This window comes from Taeniopygia guttata, chromosome 7 (assembly GCF_048771995.1).
Source record: "Taeniopygia guttata chromosome 7, bTaeGut7.mat, whole genome shotgun sequence".
In the NCBI taxonomy this organism is placed as follows: domain Eukaryota; kingdom Metazoa; phylum Chordata; class Aves; order Passeriformes; family Estrildidae; genus Taeniopygia; species Taeniopygia guttata.
In genome coordinates this window covers 15,229,808-15,249,991 of record NC_133032.1, presented here as the reverse complement: position 1 = coordinate 15,249,991, position 20,184 = coordinate 15,229,808, and the positions used below count along the sequence as shown (strand labels likewise).

Sequence of the window (20,184 nt, the reverse complement as noted above, 5' to 3'; positions counted from 1 at the left end):
GTGCAAAGGCTGTACTAAGAGATCTGTCAATATGATAGTGATGATGAGCTAATCACTAAGAAAAGACGCCATCAAGTGATACTTCTATAGTTTTAAAAACAAAGTTTAATTGTTAAAAGTTTCAATGTCAAAATGCATCAACTCTATAGTAAATGAAAAAGTCCTCTCTGTCACAGATATTTGCTAAGGATAGTTCTTTTAGGACTTTTTCATGAATGCTTGTTATCGGCCTCAGATCTCTAAGAAAAACTTCCATAAAATATTTGCTTTGGAAATAAATATAAAAGCATTAAAAAAGTGGAAAATCCTTGTTATCAGAAGTCTAAACATAGTAGGTAAAATAGTAGAGCTACTAACTTGATTAATTTCTCTCTCTACCCTCTCCTCTGTTTACTAGTATAGCTTTGGCTGAGACTGGCATTTAGTAGGCCATGTATTATTAAGCCACTTTTGTTTAAAACGTTCATTTAAATTCCAAGCTAAATTATTTTTTGAGGTCTGTGATGAGAATATTTCCAAGATATTGCTGAAGAGTGAAGGATTTACATACATTACTAAAAGGGGAAACCTGGCCATACAAACAGTAAGTTAGAATAGAATGAGCTACCTATTAGTTGTATTTAACTTAATTAATTCATGCACATTGTTTAGAGGACAAGCCACCAATACCTGGATTGTATGGGGTGCAAGGAAAGCTAACTAGTGTTGTTTGCAATTTCACAGAATGGAAAATTGAGTTCTTGCCAAAATCTTAATCTAATCAACATTAATTATAACCCTTTAGAAATTTAAATACTGGCTTCAGTGGTTGCTGGTTAGCTAGAAAGTATCTTAAGAAGTGGATAGACAAATTAACTATTTAACGGTTCCCAGTATGACTAGTATGATGCTATAAAACTGTACAATTTGGGGACATTTTCATGCAACAAAACCAGAAGAGCCTATCAAAACTCCCTCACCATATCATATCTTCCAGCATTTTGTTTACAGTTTTGATAACTTGAAGAGGTTTAAGCGTGTGGCCAGGCAGGAGGCTCCAGTAGCATATCGGATCTCTTTCAGTATGCCAACCCATTCTTTCTTTTCATCATCGTATCTGCATTTAAAAAAAAGTTAGAAAATAGCTTCTTTAAATTTGAGTTTGATGCTTCAGTACGCATACATGAAAAGGAGGTTAGTCCACCTGTTGCAAAGGCTTGTAGCAACCATGTGCTGAAGGGTGCCACAAAAAGCTGCTTTTGTCTTCTACTCCAGAACAGAAAGATATTCTTTCACACAAGCTATTCTTTTCCTGGTCCCTTAAGCTTGTTGCAGACCTGTGTCATGCTTTAAAAAAGCTTCCTCCTTAAGCATCCCTTCTGAATTTCTTCAGATTCTTGCATTTATATAAAGTTGGGGGGTTTCCTTCCTACTGCCAACTAAAATTTCTGAATTTACATAAGCAACTAAGAATCGCAGCAGAGATATGATGTATCATCACTGTTACTGTGATTAGCTCAAAAAACCCCTAGAAGATAGGGACTTCTGATTCTCTTGGAACAGTTACTCATTTGACAATCAACACATCATTATGTACAGGTCTATATATATGCATGCTTTTCTGCATCACAGTGTTACAAAAGAATGCTTTTATTGGCCAGGCTAAACCTGCCAAGAGATGGCAATTTACTCTTCTAAAGAAGCTGAAGATCATGACTTGGACTGGTCAAATAATTAGTAGGTGGAAGTAGTCATTAGATCCAAGTCTCGTGTTTATTTGCTACTTTCTGACAAACTGTTTTATCTGTCAACAAATGCTTTACAGCCTGTGCTATGGATCATTTTCAGAATTAAACAGAAAAATAGTCTTAGCCTCCAGTGTCTACAAACCTCAATTTTAGATAAGACTTTTGACCAGGAAAGAGTGAATAAAATTAAACTTACTTCCATATGTCAGTGACTTCACTAGGTGCAAATTCTTTAGATTCAAGCTGAATCATTGCAAAGCCTCCAATAGCATACAAAGCTCCGCTTAAAGTGACTAAACTAATGGAACTTCTCTCTTGGGGAAATTCAGGCATTATCTCCCATCTAAGAATCAAAATAAAAAGTCAAGTTAAATACACAAGAAATATTGTAAACTGAATGCACTAAAATACTTCTCTGGGCAACAAATTCAGGTACCAAGACCGTGGTTTAGTAAAAGGAAAAAATTCTGAGATTTATCAGCTGTTAGTTCCAGTGTCTCCATCCCATCAGGGACTTCTGCAACTCATAAGGGACACAATTACACTGTTATCTCTTCTTAGGGACAACTTACAGATTCCCTGATTGTTCATTGTTCATATGCTTCATACAGATATATTGTTCTTCAGTTATTCTCATTTCTCCCTACAGTCTCCAAAATGTATATTTATTTCAGATGGCATAAACGTAATAATTGGAGTGTGTGTGGGTGCAGGAAAAACGTCTAGAGACCTGCTCTGTAAACCGCTGCTGTTTCTGCTGAAGATGTGACTCCAGACCAAATATGTCAGTGGCAGTAAAGGTACCTGAACAGCTTTGTGACTATTACCTCAGGGCTCCTAAAAGCCTAGATGATAAAACACTTGATTAAAATAGGTTGAATATTGCACTCACTTATTGGTGGTCAGATCAAAAGCTTCAACAGATGCAGTAAGGCCTTCCTCAGTGACACCACCTGCAATGACAATCTTGCCCTTATGGATGGCTGTTCCAAACATCGAACGAGGCACTTTCATTGGAGCCAGATCTCTCCAGTCTCCTTTCTTGGGATTGTACACAAATAATCTATTAGTGCATTTCCTGGGGAGCAAAAAGAAAACTGGTGATCATTTCTAATGAACTTTTGACTTGCTCCAAGTAGATCTAATTGAGGTAGACTGTATGGGTTTATCTATACCACCTCTTCCCTCTCCTGGAGAATCCTTTTCTTGTATCTAATCTGACAGTCCTTGCCATATCTACAAAGCAGTACTCATATCCATAGGACTAAGTCAAATGTGGTTTACATTACAGCCATTTCACTGTACTTTTGAGGAGAAAGACAACATCCTTTCCCAGCATATTGTATTTAAATGGATTTGTAGAGGAATATATAGCAAAGGTTATGTAAAGGAAAGATTATGATAGTGTTTTGGCTGTTATGATAAACTTTTATCTTAAATATCCCCTATAAAACACTTAAAAATTACCACTCCATCTTCAGTGTGAGTGAAAACTTTTATTTACCAAATGTCATACGCAGTAAGGTATAACAGGTTTCACAGGCCAGAAAATTGGAAAAACTGAGACTGTAATTCCAGGGCACCTAGGTATTTCTATCTGAAAGGAAAGAATACTTTCAGTGAAGGTCCTGATAACTATGTATTACTAATTTGTCTGCAGTATTAGTAAAATTTGCCTTGGAAATAAGTATGGTTACTAAAATAGCAAGTTGGATTACAGTTTATATGTCTTTTACTTTATCACCAAAAAAATATATCCTACACACCATAATGTGTTCCCCTCTGCCAGGGGAACACATTATGGTTGTTAGCAACCTTAATCCAGAGATGCAGAAATGGGAAGCCCCATTTCTGAATCTGAGGACATATTATCTATTAAGGACCAAGAAGATAATGTTATTCATTGTCATAAAAAGACTTAGAGACTCACTTATCATCAGTTTTCCCACCAAGACAATATATCAATCCATTGTTTGAGATAGTTGCATGGCCATATACTTTGATGGGCAGTTTTTTGATCTCACCCCATTTCATTGCCCTGGAACAAGAAGATAACTGTTAGGTTTTTTCAACTAACGATGGGCCATCCATATGTCCTCAGTGGGCATAATGAAATTTGAAACATACACAGGGTCATAGCACAATACTGAATCTAGCGACTCCTCAGTGCGAAGGTCCTTGCCTGCTATTACATAGATCTTGTTGTCTGACTCTCCCAGCCCGAAGAGACACCTGGCTGACGGCAGTGGAGGAAGAGCAACCCACTCACCAGCAATGCTATCCAGCTGAAAGAGCATCAGAACAGGAAGGGTTAGGAAAGGCAAAGAAAAAAAATCCACACAATGAATATTGTTCCACAGAATTTATGTACTGTCACTCAGTGTCTCTTAACAGCAAATCTGTTTGCCTGAACAACGTGCCCTTCCCTCAGTGCAGCTAATGAATGCTATCTTCTACCCACCCATGCTTCATTGTGCTAAGATCTAGCAGAGTCAATGCCATACAACTCTCTTTGTGTCTGCTCACCCTCACTGTTTCCTTGCCTCTTTATTAAGCTCTTCTTCCTTACACAAAGGTCTGTCATTCTCGGCTCCCTATCATGTTGGAAAGAACAAGTGGCTCTTCTTCCTGCCCAGGGAGCAGCCACTCCTGCAGTTCCACACCTGTATGTTTAGCTGGTTGTGCTCATCGCTACAGCAAGGTGCCAGTCAGCTTACATGGTTCTTACTGATCAGGAGCCATCACATGGCAAATTGCACAGATGTTTCTTTTGCAATCCCTAGGGCAACAGATGTGTGTTTCATCACAAATACCCTCAAAAGTTCATGGGATCTCTGAAGACACAAAAACCACATTGTTCTTAAGCAAAATAGGAAATCACTGCAGCTCCTTCGGCAATAATATTGGTGCCATTTCTACTGTAGTACTCTCAGGGCTCTCTCAATTAATTAATATCCAGTATGCTGAAAACACCTAAGGAGAAGCAGAGGACAGCAGCAGGAGGACAGGTGGCAAAATAAACCAGGATTTTCCTAGAACTGTGGTGCTTATTTTTTGTTTTAATCTGAGAACTTGTGATTGAACCTGAATTACCTCTAACATTGAAAAAGAACTATTTTCTCAGACCTACTGCATATAGATTTGCTGGACATTGGTATAGGAAGGGGGGTAACATAAGATTTTGTGTGGGTGTAAAGGCATTTGATGGAAAGTAAAAGGAAGTTCAGTCAAAATATAGTTCAGGATTTAGCTTGGTAACATTCTTCTTCCAGAAGTAAGTTCCACAGACAAGATTTCCATGCTAAATGCATCTCCCAAATCACCCCTGTTGGACAGAAAGTTTTACTGCAACAGTGAAATAGTTTGTGGACATGGATTTCTCCAGTAGCTGTATCTGGGTGGGGTAATGAGAAGATGTACCTCTCAGAGATCACAGCTTACTTCATAAATCTTCAAGATGAGATATCTACTGCTGATAGGGCATCAACTTGTCATGCATTTTCAAGCCAGTGGCAGCTTTGTTTTCTGCCAGGTTGCAAGCTACCAAATACATGCTTCATTGGTGGAAGAAGATCAGCAAGTGAAAATTGGTTTGGCACTGCATTAATATTTTGGAGAGCAAAACAGCCACATGGGTAATGCAGACAAGTATTGTAACTATAGGGAATAGCAGCAGTAAGCAAGCTTAAAGATGACAAGCAAACAAACATGATTTCAGGAAATGGATGTCGACATATAAAGTAGAATTTTGAAAACTTCATCTATTTTTATTATCACTCTTGAGGTTTAGTTTCTCAGAGGCCCCTTTCTAGTAGCCTGAGACTTATTCGGTTCTGGACTAAATAACATTACTACATCAATGTGTTATTTCTATTGGAAGAGTATTTCTGTAACAAGTTTTTCACTTCAGTGATTAGTGTTTTACACCTGCATAAGGAAATGGAACAGTGTTAGTCTCTCCCCTACAGACTAAGACTTCCCTCTCATAGATGTAACAAATATCTGAAACTAAGTCTCTTATTGTGTGTGGAATGAGTGAGCCATACTCCTATAAACAATATTTGCATTTTTTAATATCTGAAGGCTTCAAAATTCTGTCACTGCTTATTACTGTGCCTTATTTCATATTGAAACAGGACTCACTTTAACTCTTCTAGGCCAGTGTGCGTAAAGAGAGGACTTAGCCAGCAGCATATTACATAATTCACCACAAAATAGTTTAAATATACACCAAAGCATTTAGCTAAAAACATAACAGACTTAGTTTATGAGTTTATAAATATAGTTTATAAGCATGACAAACTGCCTTTTTGCTAGTTTTACTGAAATATATCATGGAGTTATATAAACAGCCTTATATTATAGAGATTTACAAAGATACACAATTACACCCAGTTGAAACATGGTATTTAGTGTACTAACACTGACAGTTTGCTGAGAAAAAGCCTTCTGCCTCTAAATTACATATTTATATGGTCCTTAGGCTCTCAAATGTTGATATAACAAAAAGGACTTCTGCAATTTTAATGGCAGAAATTGCACTTAAAATACACACATTAGCGCTGTCATGAAAGTATTTCAGATGCAAAAAAGAAAGACATCAGATCTAAAACAGCTAAAGCACTCCAACTTTCATCAGTTAACCAAAAATACACAAAAAATATTTAAAAAAAATACTATTAGACTTAAATTTAGAGATCTGTATAATGAAAAATCTGGGCCTTAATGAAAACCAGTGCCTAGACAGAATATACTAATTGTTTTAATATATTCTGAGATCTCATCAGGGGTTAATCTTGAAAAAGAAGATGCAAGGCCCTCAGTTTCATTTGTGTCTCCGAGACAAAAATAACTCTCTCTAGATATTTCTCTCCATCACCATACAAAGACACTAGACAACTCGCATACTCAGAACCCTTTTCAGTAACCCTTATAAGCACCTGTTATTATACCAACAATTTTAAAGCTTGTACCTGGAAGAAGTATGACTGGAAAGGCTGATCCTTGTTCTCCTCTTCCACATAGAGTCCTCCAACAATATAGACCTGATTTTGTTTGGTGACTATACTGGAATGATTTCTGGGAATCTGTTCTGCAAGGGCTGCTAGGTAGCATTCATTTTCAAGAGGATCATAAGCTACTGCAGCAGTGTCATTAACCAGAAGAATCAGGTCTTTGACGAACATGCCATGCCTGGGAAGGTCATTTAGGTAGCCAGGCAATAAATCTTCATCTCCTACATCACCATTCACCTCCCCTTTGGTTGACTTTTCTGTGCTTTTGCTAGAGTCAGGCAGTTTTCCAGCAAAAGCATCCTTAATAATCTTAACTTTTTTCTGAAGATCTGAGTTGCTTTTAATTATATCATCTTTCTCAACCTGTTCTTTGAAATATTTTTCTGGCATTAGACGAAAACGTATGCAGTCAAAAATTTCCCCCAGGCTCTTTACTCTGTTTTCCTTGTCTGTTCGGACCCATCTCATTACTGCTTCAAATACCAGTTCTTCCTTCTCCACGTTTAAACTGTCAGGTGAAATAACTGAGATAAGTTCATGAGGGGCAAGCTGCATGAAGTCCTCTTCTTTGCAGATCTGCACAAAATGATCTGAAACAAAATCACGGGCAGAAAATGCAAGTCTTGGGCAATCAAGCAGAACACCTAACCGAAGGATGGCCAGGCAGTTACCAACAGCCAGCCTCTTCTGAAGGTAGGAGACGCACACAGTGAATACAGAAGGGATCTGAAAGCGGCTGGCCAAAGCAAAAATATCTTGCACGTTAGAATCATTGAGATCAATACTTGCTGAATAAAGGTATTTGACAATCATATCCAGGATGTTGGGGTCAACATTATCTAGAACTACTTCCTTCTTTTTCTCTTCATTTTGCTCAGATAAGAAATACTCACGAAAATAAGGGCTACATGCCGACAGAATCAATCTGTGGCAAGGCAGGCTTCTGTCACCAGCTTTTAAAGAGCAATCTACAAACTTTTTCTCTTCAAGGAGTTCCTTGAGGCCATCCTGAAGGAGAGTGGATTGGTAAAGTCTTAGCTCCTCAGAGAGTTCCCTTTGGGAGTCCATTTCGCAAACACTTGGGAAAGGGGAGGGAGTAGAAAGCTTTAGCTGTTGTCTGCCCAAAGGTTTGTCTGTAAAAAAGGCAGACCAATGTGCTTTTTGCCCTGCTTGAAGCCTCTGCAACTTAATCTCACTAGCTAAATATAGGTACATACTGTTACAGGTTGGAATTTGGGATGGACGGTTTGGAAAAACAGAGTTGCTCTTGCAGCTGTCAAAGACTGAAAGAAGCAACTGTTGCTCTTAGTCACTATGGTCAGGTTTTGCCATCATTCTCCACATTGAATCAGTACGATTATGTTCAATGTAATAAATAATTTTACATGAGTAAGGACAGCAGAATCTGACCCTCAGTGACACAGCTATGAGCAAGATTGCACAGATACATGTTACTAAATATTCTGAAATAGAAATATTATTAATCGAGTTGTCAGTTTTAACTGCTGTTCACTTTTTCAGAGTTGCTTAATACAGCTCATTGCTGCAGTCATAAGGATAGGAAAAAAATCCTTAACTTTCTATCGATTGCCCTTGCTCTAAGATTATTTTTATTCATAACCATATCACATATACGATTTCTTCAGATATTAAGGCCTTGAAATTTTGGGCTGCTTCTTAATATCCATTTGGTTTTAAACCAAACACTACTGTTTAGACATAAAATATGTGTTATTTCAGGTAAAGTTTTGCTTTCCAAAACAATTCAAATTGAAGCCTCCACCCATATGGTAAAATGTTCTTTGAATGTAATGGAAACACAATCAAAATACAACTATTTGAATGCAAGATTTACAACAAAATATAATATTATCAAAGTTTATTGATAATATAAGTGGTATTTCATTAAACTATATACTTTGAAAGATTTTCTACAAACAGCAGTATTACATTCAGACCACAGTTACTTTAACAGTCAGCTGCTGAAACAACAGCTGAGAGGACAGCTCATTTGACTTTTTCCATTTATAGAAAACAGCACAGAGGTTTTATCTCACTAGAAGACGTAACAGCTGTGTCTCCCTTTAAACAATAAATGACTCATTTCTCTATAACACATAACATCATAAAAGGTCTAATGACTCACACATAGAAGCTATTTGCATGTGCTCTGTTTTCTAGATAATTGCTTTAAAAAGTGCTCTAGCAAAAACAAACAAACAACAACTGTATGAGGATATCTGGATTACAATTAAATACTTGGAATAATACGTGCTGAACATTTAGCAAAGTTAAGAACTACAAAAGTTATCATTTGGAACAGAATTGCTTTTGCTTAATTACAGCCAATGTGCCTACATATAAAATGTTCTATGTATGATGGTATTTATGTGTTACAAATCATTAAACAAGCTATGGAAATTTAATTCAAACATAATCATTATGGGAAAGTACATCACTCTGTATAAATACATGAATACTTGAAATTGAGCATCAAACTGCATCCTCACACTGCCCTGTTTCAGATAGTGGTCTCCATATGCAGAAAAAGAGGAGGCTTCTTTTTCTGACAAGAGTGCTGTGTAAAATGGCAAGCAGTGCCTGGTCCTGGCAGCCAAGGGGCAGTACATAAACAGAGGAGCCATGAAGTTATTAAAAAATGGTGGCTACCTGCCATACAATGGTGTCTGAAACACCATGGCCGAATTTGTGCTGTCAAGGGAGGGAGAAAGGGGACAATCCTGAAAACAGCGGAGTTCACACGTGTGTCAGTGCCGGCTGTGCCGAGGCACTCCCAGGTGCTCCCAGTCTGACCGAGGGAATTCGCAGGTCAGTGCAGCCGTGACCGGGGCCTGCAGGCGGCAGCGCTGCCCGCGGCAGCTGCGCCCGGCCCCGTCTGCCTCAGAGCGGCTCTTCTCCCACTGCAGACAGGCAACACAGGAAATGCTAAGCTCTTCAGCATATAAGGGTTTTGAGTAACCTTTCTTTTATGACATAGCCTGAGGGCTTATGATATCATATTTGCCTGCTCTTTAGCTTTGGCATGTTCTTTCTCTGCTACTCCGATATTTCTAAATTATCTTCTACAGATCTAAATCCAGTAAGAACCGAGAGTTTTTCCCTGCTTAGGAAACAAACGTGCAATCGAAATCAGGTCATTACTTCCCAGAGTCCCTGGAGTGTGAATCCATCCTTTAGCTTCTCTATTGCAAGTCCCAGTTCTTCTGAAAAAACAGGCTCCCGATCATGTTGCTTTTTGAATACGTGACATACGAGAGGAAATAAAATAAAGCAGAAGGTACTGATTAATTTCATTATCCAATTTTATCAACATGAATTTCATAGCATGAAAAACTATCTTCTTACCTTGTTTTCATCAGCAAAGTAAGCCTGCAAAGGAAAACAAAAAAGAACTTTGAAAACAGAAGTCTAAAAACCACATCTGCTAATAATTCCTTGGGGTCAAAACTGTATTGGGTAGGTCTTCCACAAGAATCCAGTCTATATGGGTTTTACTTCTATGTTAAAATAATTTACAAAAGGGCTCTAACAGGAGTTTCTCTTTTGAATAATAGATTAGATACCACTGGATTATGGTATTTTTCATTAAATACCAACCTTTGACATTTCCATCATAATAAAGAAAGACTTTTTAAATGGCAACATTTTTCTATTATATTTGTTACACTGACAAACACTCTATAGAGAATGTTAATATGAAGACAAACTGACAGCATCCTGGTATTTTTTTGCCTCATGTGCAGCAGCTTTTACTATTCAACATCAAAAACTAGCTTAAAATGTATAATATTAAAATTCAGTTGACATCATACTCAATCTAAGAAAAGAACATAGAGTAAAAGAATAACTCCATAAACAGAGATGTGGGAAAGAGATACCATCTTTCCTATTCTGTGTGGGTGGAAATTAAGGCTCAAACTCCTAGGGATATCAGATCTCCAAAAATATCCACACTCTAGAAATCTCTGGACCAGTAGGTTCTAGATCTTTACCAAAAAGAGCCCAGTCTTGCTTCAGCTGCTCCTGTGCCTGGTGAGGGGCAGCAAAGAAAGCATTTTCTCGTGATATCAAGTATTGTGGAATATTGGTGTGTAGCCACTCCTTGGGTCCTGGGCAACCTGTGTCTCTACAGCAACAACCTTCTAACCATTTGCAGCTTCCAGTTTTTGTTTGAGAACATACAAAGCACAGTTATTTAATTCAGGCGACAAAGGCAACAATAGAGCAAATAGATCTCCATTTAAGGAGAAGGTATGTCTTCAAATATACTGAAGACTGAATAAAAATGTGCAAAAATGAAAAGAAATAAGCCGAAAAGCTAGGAAAGAGGAAAAGGAAAAAAACAAGAGCTTATCTGTGTTAATAAGAGGCTGCAAAATTAAAAGGAGTGGAAATAACACTCGTGGCTAGGCCTGTTAATTTACCGAATTTCAGAGATTGGTCAATGTATCAAGGCTAACACTTGAAAACATGTGCCATCTACCCTTGCAGTCAATCATGGAATCAAGTGTTACTGGGTTGCACACTTAAGCTTGGAAATTCATTGAAAGAGGGTCAATCAAGCAACCTAATGCATTTTAAAGTAGATTTTCCCAAAATACTGTGAGACATAATAATGTAAAATTATTGCTGCCTTTCTAAAAATATTCAAAGTTTGAATCTTAGATGAATGTTGAGCATACAGATATCACCATCTATTCATCTGCTTTAAGAGAAGGCAAATTATTGTTTTAATATAATGTATCTGATTATATTGTACTGCTGATTTTCAAGCCATTCCCTATTTTAATGTGTTAAGAAACTACATACAACTATTATTTTAAATATCTACTACTATTTATTTTGAATAATAGTTTGTTCTTAAATTAGAAATTCATATACACAATAAATTCCTGTAAGAATCGGGAAGTTTTAAGTATAGAAAGTACAGCTGCAGCATACCTTTAACAGAGGATTACAGCTGTACAGTGTTGAAATCTGAATAATCAAACAAAATGATTCTATTTTTCTGGGTGTTTTTTTTTTTGTTGTTTTTTTGGTGGAGTCACTTACCACAAAAGCATCTGTATGTTCATCAGCTTCTATTTCCACATCATCTGGAACCTGCTCCACTGTTAGGTCTTCAAGGGGTTGAGGCTGCAAATTATAACACTGTAGTAAGTAAATTCACATATCTAATATGTTTAATATATTTTTATTATTGTTAACACAGTATTGTATCTAATTTAAAATAAATAAATGGAGTACCTTTTCTTCCATTTCATAATCCACTCCAAATATAGGATTAGCTGAATAAACTTTGTGAAGTGAATTAATCTCTTTCACTGCCTCCTGTAGTTTCTCTACAGGGTCTATTTTAAAACCAAGCACATATCCTCCACTCTATATAACAGAGGAAAAAGACAAGATGTGTTTATTAGTCTTACTTTTTAAACAATTTTTCTCCTTGATAGTGATTTCCAGTTTAATGATAGCAATTTTCAGCTTGCTGAGAAAACTTGAATCATGGGTGAAATAAAAACAATGACAATGCTTCTCTATGAGGTAGATAAGCTTTTAATCATTAGCCCATTATATAAAAGGGGAACAAACTCCTTTTACAGAAAACCACAAGCAAACAAGGGTGGGACAAATTCAGAAGTGAAATTAATGATTTATTCCCAGCCACTAAGCAAATGTTGAGTCTGTTAGGTCTTGATGTTATTAAAGAAGCTTTTAGATACACAGAAATAATGAAAATTATTTAAAAGAGTGGTCTTAATTAAGTACAGGATCAATTATATCCCAAAGATAATCTGTCAGAAGACAGTGTATTTGACAGTTATAAACTAGTCATGCTGGCCTGTTGTTGCTTACAGAGGCCTATTGTTGCCTACAGTTACAGAGAAACTGTAACTCCCAATAGCCATATTGACCATAACATACACTTCAAGCAGTGCAAAGAGAATTTTCTGAAAGTTTTCAAAAGGCCACACAGAAGAAATGTTCTATGCAACTTAAAAGTAGGCCCATGACATTTCAGAATTAGAGAACTATTCTATATAAAAATATTGCATCTAGAAAAATAATGTATGTATGTATAATAAAAATGTAATCAATAGAAAAAGGCTATTAAAGCTTCTTACCTGCTGAGAACTCTCTATCACAAGTGCCAAGCCAAACTTTGAGTCTCTCATTTTTATTGAACGCTAATGATAAAGAGGTGTAACACTGTTAAAAAATTTCTAATTACTGGATAAAAATCTCATTGTTTCAGTTTGGATTTTTACAGTGTAATAATTACAATTACTGACTCAGGAAGCTTGGCTACCAGCATTCTCTCCCATTTACCATTACAAATCTGAACCCCTGAAACCTCAGGGAAAAATGTTTTATTAGAAGTGGTAACAGTAAATTTCTGAACATCAGGTTCACAGATCATTAATCCCAGTGTATGTAGGTGGCATGACGCATCAGAGTAAATATTAAAAGGTTTGAAATACAAGCCATTTTCAACACCTGTACCTGCCCAGGAAATCCCCCAACTAATCTGGACAGAAAAGAAAATATACCCTGTGGTTGATGCTGGCAAGACTAAATTCCTCTCTGAATGAGGGATAGGAAATAAAATTTTGATAAGCTGGGAGTTTTAACCAAAGACTTGAGCATATGCTGTTTCATTTTGAAAATGGTTGTTGTAAGATACTTACAATTTGTAGATATGGTATGCTGACATTAAAGCTGTCATTCATATTTGCATGCCAAACTATTCTCACATTAGTAATAAAAAATGTTCCCAAATTGCCCTATTAAAGAAAAGTTATGTTAGAGTTGCTTGAAGTACAGAGCTTTTTTTCCCAAATATGATGATTACTGCTATCTATTTACAGATAAACAAGGTACAGCTTCATATTTTATTCACTAAAAGCTTGATTCTTCCCTACCACACCCACTTGAAATGTTTCTGTTGATTGCAAGGAAGCAGGATCCAATCTTTAAAGGCTACCAGAACCTGAGTAATGAAAATAGCTGTGAATACCTACTACTGCAGCAACGCTGCATCAAGTCACAGTCCAGACAACCTCATAGGAATACATGAAGCATCTGAGAGAGTTATTAACTGTACAGATCTGGAATTGGCATAAAGCGTAAGTATAAAGGCATGTGGGTTAAACTTAGGTAACTGAGGAGATGTGTGCCAAGGCAATGTAGAGGAAAGAACTTTTTAGCTTGTCAGAGTGGATCATATTTCTATTCTGGACTAAAATTGCACTGACAGAAATATCAGCTCCTGTTTTGTTTCACTGCTCTGGGAAATGCTTGCAACTAGTGCCCTGTAAAATAATAAATGTTTTCTATTTTTATCTCAAAGTTTGGGTCTTTTTTAAGACACAGAATCTCTTCCAGTATTTTCAAATTTCATTTATCAGAAGGCAATATAATCTTACTACTGTTTAGTAAAATCTGCATGTAAACACACAAATATTCAGCAGAGAACTTCAGAAACATGATTTTTTTTCAGTATCATACAAAGCTTTAGACTCCTAAATATGTATTTTTAACAGAAATTGTATATCTAGTTCCTTGCATATTAGCCAGGTCATGTAGACTTCAGGTTACCAAAAGGAGATTTTGTTGTATTGGGCAGCAAACACATAGGATCAGTTTCTCTGCACGCACCAGCTGATGAACAGCATTAAGGATAATTCCTTGGAGTTTACAATACCATAGGAGTAAAACTGGTAGATGAAAGCTGAAACATTTTAACTTTTCTGTAGTCAATGTATTCTGTTCCTTTACTATACCTGGTCACTTGATAAATTCCAAACTCCATTGACTTTATCATATATTTGTTCTTGTGGTAACAATCTCAGTTGCTTGTTTTGAATCAATGCACTTCTCAGCTTCAGATCACGATACATTTTGGAAGTTTCATAAGCTCTGCAAAAAATATAAAATACATACTAGTTCATACATAGTTCCCTTTTTCTATTATCTTTACCTTTTCTTTTAGAACAGATATGAAATGTGTATTTTCAGCTTTTCTTATCATCACATTGCACAAAAGTGAGAGCACTATTAAAACTTTTCCAACATGTTAGGTATATTACAGCTTTCCTTAATGAAATTATCTTTAAACTTAGGACAGGTTTTTAACAACTTTTTGATCTCCTGTAGTGTTCATGTCTATACTATTTTTTCCTTTTCTTCAAGACAGTCATCACCCAGCCTCTATTGCAAAGGATACGTTCTCTGGGTCCCATGATATACATGGACATTAACAATCCTTTATTTTTCAGTGCCAGTTAAATCACAAACATTCAATATATATGACAGTATTCCATAGCTCTTAAATAGACACCCATGGTAATGTATTATGCACACATTAATTCAGATGACTTGTCTTTAGGTAGGAAGCATACAGTGTTTTGTAGTCGATGAGAGTTCTGACCAGGATTTAACTCTTCATTTACTTTACATGGTCTGAAATTACAGGAAATTATTGCAGACAGAAATTGTAGCTAGAAAATGCACACTGAAATTAGTTTCTTTATACTCTTTATTTGTTCAGATAGTTTATACATATGAGGTGTATAAACTGTAATCAAGAACTAGTATAAATACACATTAATTTTCATTATGTGCAGCTGTCTACTCAAATTTGTGATCATTCTTCCCCTTCCTTCCGGAGATTGTTCTGTTTTGGGAAAGTTTTCCGAATGTTGAATATAGACAGTTATATACTGTGTCTATCAGCAGTTGTAATCCCCCATATTTGAGTACACTACCTGTGCACAGCAATAACTGAAGTGAAGAGTCTGGGACTTCCAGGAACAACATTGGTAAATATGAACTCAAACCGAGTATTGTTACATTTAGTCAATATATACAGAGCTTCTGTCTGCCCTCGTAATTTCTGTACGGAAAAAATGGAATTTTACATTTTGGCAATATAGCAGCTTGATTGTACAAATAATAAATAATCGTCAGATATTGTCTAAGTTATTGTTTTAAACAGTGTTTATGGAGGTGTAATCCTGATTCTACCACTAATCTACCACTGTCTTCTACTTAACTTATTTTTCTTTTTGACCAAGTAGCAGTTCCATTAATAGTAAAACTAATGCCACCTGTCTGATCTACTTTTGCAAAATCATGACTGAAACTGTATTTTTGGTTTTGTTATCATATGGTTGCCCAGGTAATGTACATAATCTTCCTGCTAGCTCTTTGTGGCAAGTCACACCAATAGCTTCACAGTTGCATGCAATTCCATTCAGGCTATGTATCTGAGAGCTCTCCACTTTAAAAACAAAACTTTCATTACTATTCTTTACTGTTCTTGTACATAAACTTTCCGATTACTGCTCATATAGTGCAGTAACTATAGACAACTAATTACAGCTTCTTTTATTATTTTTAAAAGTATTTTTTAGAACTTACTGAGTTGGCAGTTCTTGTAGTTATATTTATAACACAGTTGTAACCGACAGCTTAAAAGTCAAGGGAGAAAAAAAAACATTGTTTTGAGAACAAGAAAAATAACAGTCAAAATTACAAAGTATATTACTGAAGTTTTTAGCACAGCTTTGGATGCTATTTTTGAGAATTACACTTTGTGGTTAATATTCTGGGTCCTCATCACAACCCTGAAAATTAATTTAAGCTGGAAAGGATCTTGGAAGGTTCTTTGGTCAAGTGCTGTTCTCAAATCAGGACCAACTCTGGCTGCTCAGTGTACCATCCAATCCAAGAAATATTTCCACAGAAGGGGATTCCACACTGAGCACTGGAAATAATTTGTGTACAAAGTAACAGCATCCTGCCCCTGCTTCAGCACTTTAAATTAAATATGGGCAAACCTCAAGCTGCTCATACAGTTTTAACTCATACAGTTAAAATGAGAAACTTATCCAGAGTTTACAATACTAAAACTGGAAAGGCAGGTACTTGTGGGGAATGAATAGAGAAATGCAGAATGTGAATAGACAGATGGCAAAAAGAGCTACAAGTATGATAAAGCCCAAAGTTTTTTTTCTAAAAAACTACATGAATCCCACATCAGCCAAATGAAAAATATGTCTGAAGAACTCTTCAACTTATTTTCTGAGAAATTAACACAGAATATTCAATATTACTATTTTGCTATGGATTACCATCTAAGTTCCTATATTATAAAGAGATTCATTAGTAATAGTTTATTTCAGACTTTACAGAGTAACACAACTATACTTCAGCATTCTGTACTGAAATCAATACTTTGTGAAAGAATAGCAAGCCACCACAAAGGAAACAAAAGGCAATACTTACAGAGGTTGACTCTGGGCAATGACAGTGAGCGCCAAATGATCCGCAAATTTGTCACAAGCAGCCTGCCTGGAGATAAAGTGTAGCTATTTTTAATTTAAATGAATTCCATTAAATGAAATATTCTGAAACACCCGGATATTCCTTCCCTTTGACAAGAAAAAGAAGAAATCACAGGACACCTCACCAGAAAAATCACTAAACCACTAAACACTTAAATGCTTTAAATGCTAGCAGAGAAAATCCAACATGGAACAAATTAAACGACCTTTAATATATACAGAATTCCTCAAAATCAAACCAAGAAGAGTTATTGATTCCAATACAGATGCTTATAGTAAAAACGTAGACACAATTAGTGCAGAACTGCTCTGGGGAGGAGACGGGGAAGGCAGTGAGTTAACTATTACAGCAGTATTAATGAAAACCTCACCCCTTTGCCATATGCAAATTTATTCCATTCTGGACACTGTAGAGCAGCACATCCAACCCCCCTGAAGGGTCAACTCATCATGCTGGCAGCTTCAGCCCCTGGCCACTACATATTCCTTAATGACTCAGTTAAAAACAGAGTGGGACAAACTAAGCATTAAAGAGGATTACAGCAGAACAGCACGACTGTTTATAAATGGATTATTCCTACAAGGCTTTCAATTCTAAGCAAACTCTGAGACAAGAATCACCTTCCTATAACTTCATGAAAACATTCCAAGGCAGATCTGAGAAACAGGCAGGATCTCTTCTGTGCAACAGAGCACTGATACAGAGTTCAATGGAACCTGACAGGGCATTCATAAACCTACACATGCTAAAGAGTAGAAAGTTTACAATTTCCCTGAGTATGCAGTTACCTCTGTCTCCATTGTTTCCTTTGGTATCTTCAACAGACTCTAAGCAGTCTATAAGTACCTCTCCAGGTCTCATCTTCATTTGTCTAAAAAAAAAGGAAAAATTTTATTTATTGTCCAAAAATAAGGCCATTTTTATTTCCCTGCTTTGCTTTCCTCAGTTTTCTGCTCAGTACATCATGCAATGAAAAATCCACATATGCACACAAATCAACTTTACATACCTGAAATTATCACTACATCTCACAGATGAAAAATATTAATATCTTTATTATTAACTTAAAACAGTAAATAAATAAATAAATATGTATCAAGTGTGACCATGAAAACCATACCCCAAAATAAGGACAAAGTGTGTGGAAAATGGAGGAAAAAGCAAAAAAAAAACCCACCCCAAAACCACTTGCATTCACGTAATTTTTAGGGGATAGAGTTTATTGCCTCTTGATGTAAATTCAAGTCACAAGGAGTGGAGCTAGGCTCAGGAAAGAAGAGATGCCACCAAAAAGAAACAGCAGATGTATAAGGATATGTGAAATGCTCTGCTAAATCTTTCCAAAGGGTGTGGTTTGTTTTTTTGTTTGTTTTTTTTGGTGAAGTCTTCTATTTATTTGTTTATATTATTATTTTGCTTTATTTAACTGATCTAATCACTTAATTACATAACAACCAATGTTGTGTGAACTTCTGCTGTATTTTAGTCGTACCGTCAGAAGCAGCCAAAACTCTTCACGTATGGCATGACAGAAACAAAACGTATTATTAAGACGCGAATTTCGCGAAATACTGCACAGCCGCCGCCCCGTTCCCTGAGGAGGATGCCAAGTCCTGGTAACCATGAACGCCACCGTCCCCGCAGACACACGCCTTCTTCAGTTCGGTTGTACTTCCCAGAGCTAGAAAAGCTCAGCTGGGAAAAGTACGCACCCTTCCCTCAATCCTCTAGTGATCAATATTCCGTTTTGTTTTATTTTCTTCTATAGACTGGAAACGGCGCGCGGACCCCACGCAGCAAGCGCTGACCGTCCTGTCCTGTCCCGTCCCGCCCCGCCCCGCCAGGTGAATCGCTCTTCCGCCGCCGCCACAGCGGGGCGCTCCCGGCACACGCGGGGCCGCGGCTGCCGCGCTCCCGCCGCACTCCCGCCGATACCAGCGGTCGGCCTCAGCCTGCGGAAGCAGCGCTCAGCCAGGCGCCGTTCGGCGCCGGGCGGGCCTGAGTGAGGGCAGGGCCGGTTCGGGACGCGGAGACTCACTGCGGGGAGATGTCGAAGCGGACATCCCTGTCCTCCCACAGCACGTCCAGCACCCCGCTCATGGCCGCCGCCCACCCCGACGAGTCCGCACGCCGCCCTGGCAACGGGGCTGGGGGGAGGATGAGCGGTGGCTCGCGCTCCCGCGGCGGCCGGGATTGGCTGCGGCGCCGCACGCGGGCAGCGCGCGCGCACTCGCGCCCGCCCTGGCTCCGCCCCCTGTTCGGCTGAGGGGCTGAGGCACAGAACGTGAGGGGGCTTCGCGCTCCCGGTAACGCCGCCCTGCGCCCTGGGGATTTGCGGGGCTGGGCGTTTGTTTGGCGGTTTTGGACTTATTTTAAAATAGATGAGGAGTGTCATTTTTAATTCGGAATTACTTGAAAACTGTATCCAAATTTTAATCGCAGTGCCCTACCACTTTCAAATTAAAAAAAAAAAACCAAAAAACCTCCGAATAAGAATGATAAGGAAAAAAACCAAACTTGTCCTTTGATAGTTCTTTCCCTAAAACTTGTCCCTGGGTTGGCGAGGACCCCGTTGCACCCATCCGGACATGGACACAGGCTGGATGAAATAAATGCTGGGCCGGAAGCGCCCCGTCCTCCCTCGGGCCCTGTCAGGACAGGGACGGAGCGCTCTGCAAGCACAGAGGGTGGACGGTGTTTTAGTTGAGGCCAAACTCCGCCGTTTGTTCATACGCTTGAAGTTACCATTTGCTCAGGGAAAAAATAAAAAAAACCCCACAAACCACACAAATCCAACTAAAAATTATCAACGAGTTTCATGTACAGGAGTGCGTAATCTGGCCTTCTAAGGGCTGTGGCAGAAATCCGGTTATGTTACCAGAAACGCATGACACAGTGAATGTCATTTAGCTGTGAGGTAAGTTTTTAGTCCTGTAAATGTACCATTATCCATTTTCTGTTCTGGCAGTAAAACCAAAAATGTTTTATTAGAAATAAGCTTTAAAGTATATTAAATAGCAGGAAATGCGACATATACAGGCAGACATAAATGTAAAAGGCAATACCACAAT

The 20,184-nt window shown here is 37.7% G+C and overlaps 2 protein-coding genes across 3 annotated transcripts; both read right to left on the bottom strand.

Moving 5' to 3' along the window:
* Positions 1–82: 82 nt before the first annotated feature.
* On the bottom strand, positions 83–7,957 carry KLHL41 (kelch like family member 41). The gene is made up of 6 exons (XM_002198250.7): positions 6,701–7,957; positions 3,855–4,012; positions 3,658–3,765; positions 2,620–2,805; positions 1,924–2,070; positions 83–1,096 (listed from the first exon to the last, which is right to left on the bottom strand). Exons 1-6 carry the CDS (start codon positions 7,955–7,957, stop codon positions 985–987), a joined length of 1,968 nt encoding a protein of 655 aa, XP_002198286.2. The 3' UTR covers positions 83–984.
* Positions 7,958–8,592: 635 nt separating this feature from the next.
* On the bottom strand, positions 8,593–19,319 carry BBS5 (Bardet-Biedl syndrome 5). Of its 2 annotated transcripts, none has more exons than XM_002198256.6 (12): positions 19,152–19,319; positions 17,902–17,984; positions 17,054–17,119; positions 16,187–16,236; positions 15,532–15,659; positions 14,548–14,683; positions 13,453–13,548; positions 12,889–12,951; positions 12,011–12,145; positions 11,816–11,899; positions 10,109–10,132; positions 8,593–9,994 (listed from the first exon to the last, which is right to left on the bottom strand). In XM_002198256.6, the coding sequence occupies exons 1-12, from the start codon at positions 19,211–19,213 to the stop codon at positions 9,893–9,895; spliced, it is 1,029 nt and encodes a 342-aa protein (XP_002198292.1). In that variant the 5' UTR covers positions 19,214–19,319; the 3' UTR covers positions 8,593–9,892. The 2 variants fall into 2 exon arrangements, with proteins under 2 accessions (XP_002198292.1, XP_072788329.1); XM_072932228.1 differs by having other exon boundaries at positions 18,826–19,293.
* Between the last annotated feature and the right edge of the window lie 865 nt (positions 19,320–20,184).

What these genes read in the sequence shown, in the direction of transcription:
- KLHL41 (XM_002198250.7), bottom strand. Translation starts at nt 7,957, where the DNA reads ATGTACCTATATTTAGCTAGTGAGATTAAGTTGCAGAGGCTTCAAGCA. An exon ending in GGTGGGAAAACTGATGATAA is followed by an intron (nt 2,806 to 3,657) that starts GTGAGTCTCTAA and finishes TTTGCTCCCCAG; the next exon opens with GAAATGCACTAATAGATTAT. An exon ending in GAAGTCACTGACATATGGAA is followed by an intron (nt 1,097 to 1,923) that starts GTAAGTTTAATT and finishes TTTTAAATGCAG; the next exon opens with ATACGATGATGAAAAGAAAG.
- BBS5 (XM_002198256.6), bottom strand. Translation starts at nt 19,213, where the DNA reads ATGAGCGGGGTGCTGGACGTGCTGTGGGAGGACAGGGATGTCCGCTTC. An exon ending in TCAGTTATTGCTGTGCACAG is followed by an intron (nt 14,684 to 15,531) that starts GTAGTGTACTCA and finishes TATTTTTTGCAG; the next exon opens with AGCTTATGAAACTTCCAAAA. An exon ending in TGATAGAGAGTTCTCAGCAG is followed by an intron (nt 12,146 to 12,888) that starts GTAAGAAGCTTT and finishes TCTGTTATATAG; the next exon opens with AGTGGAGGATATGTGCTTGG.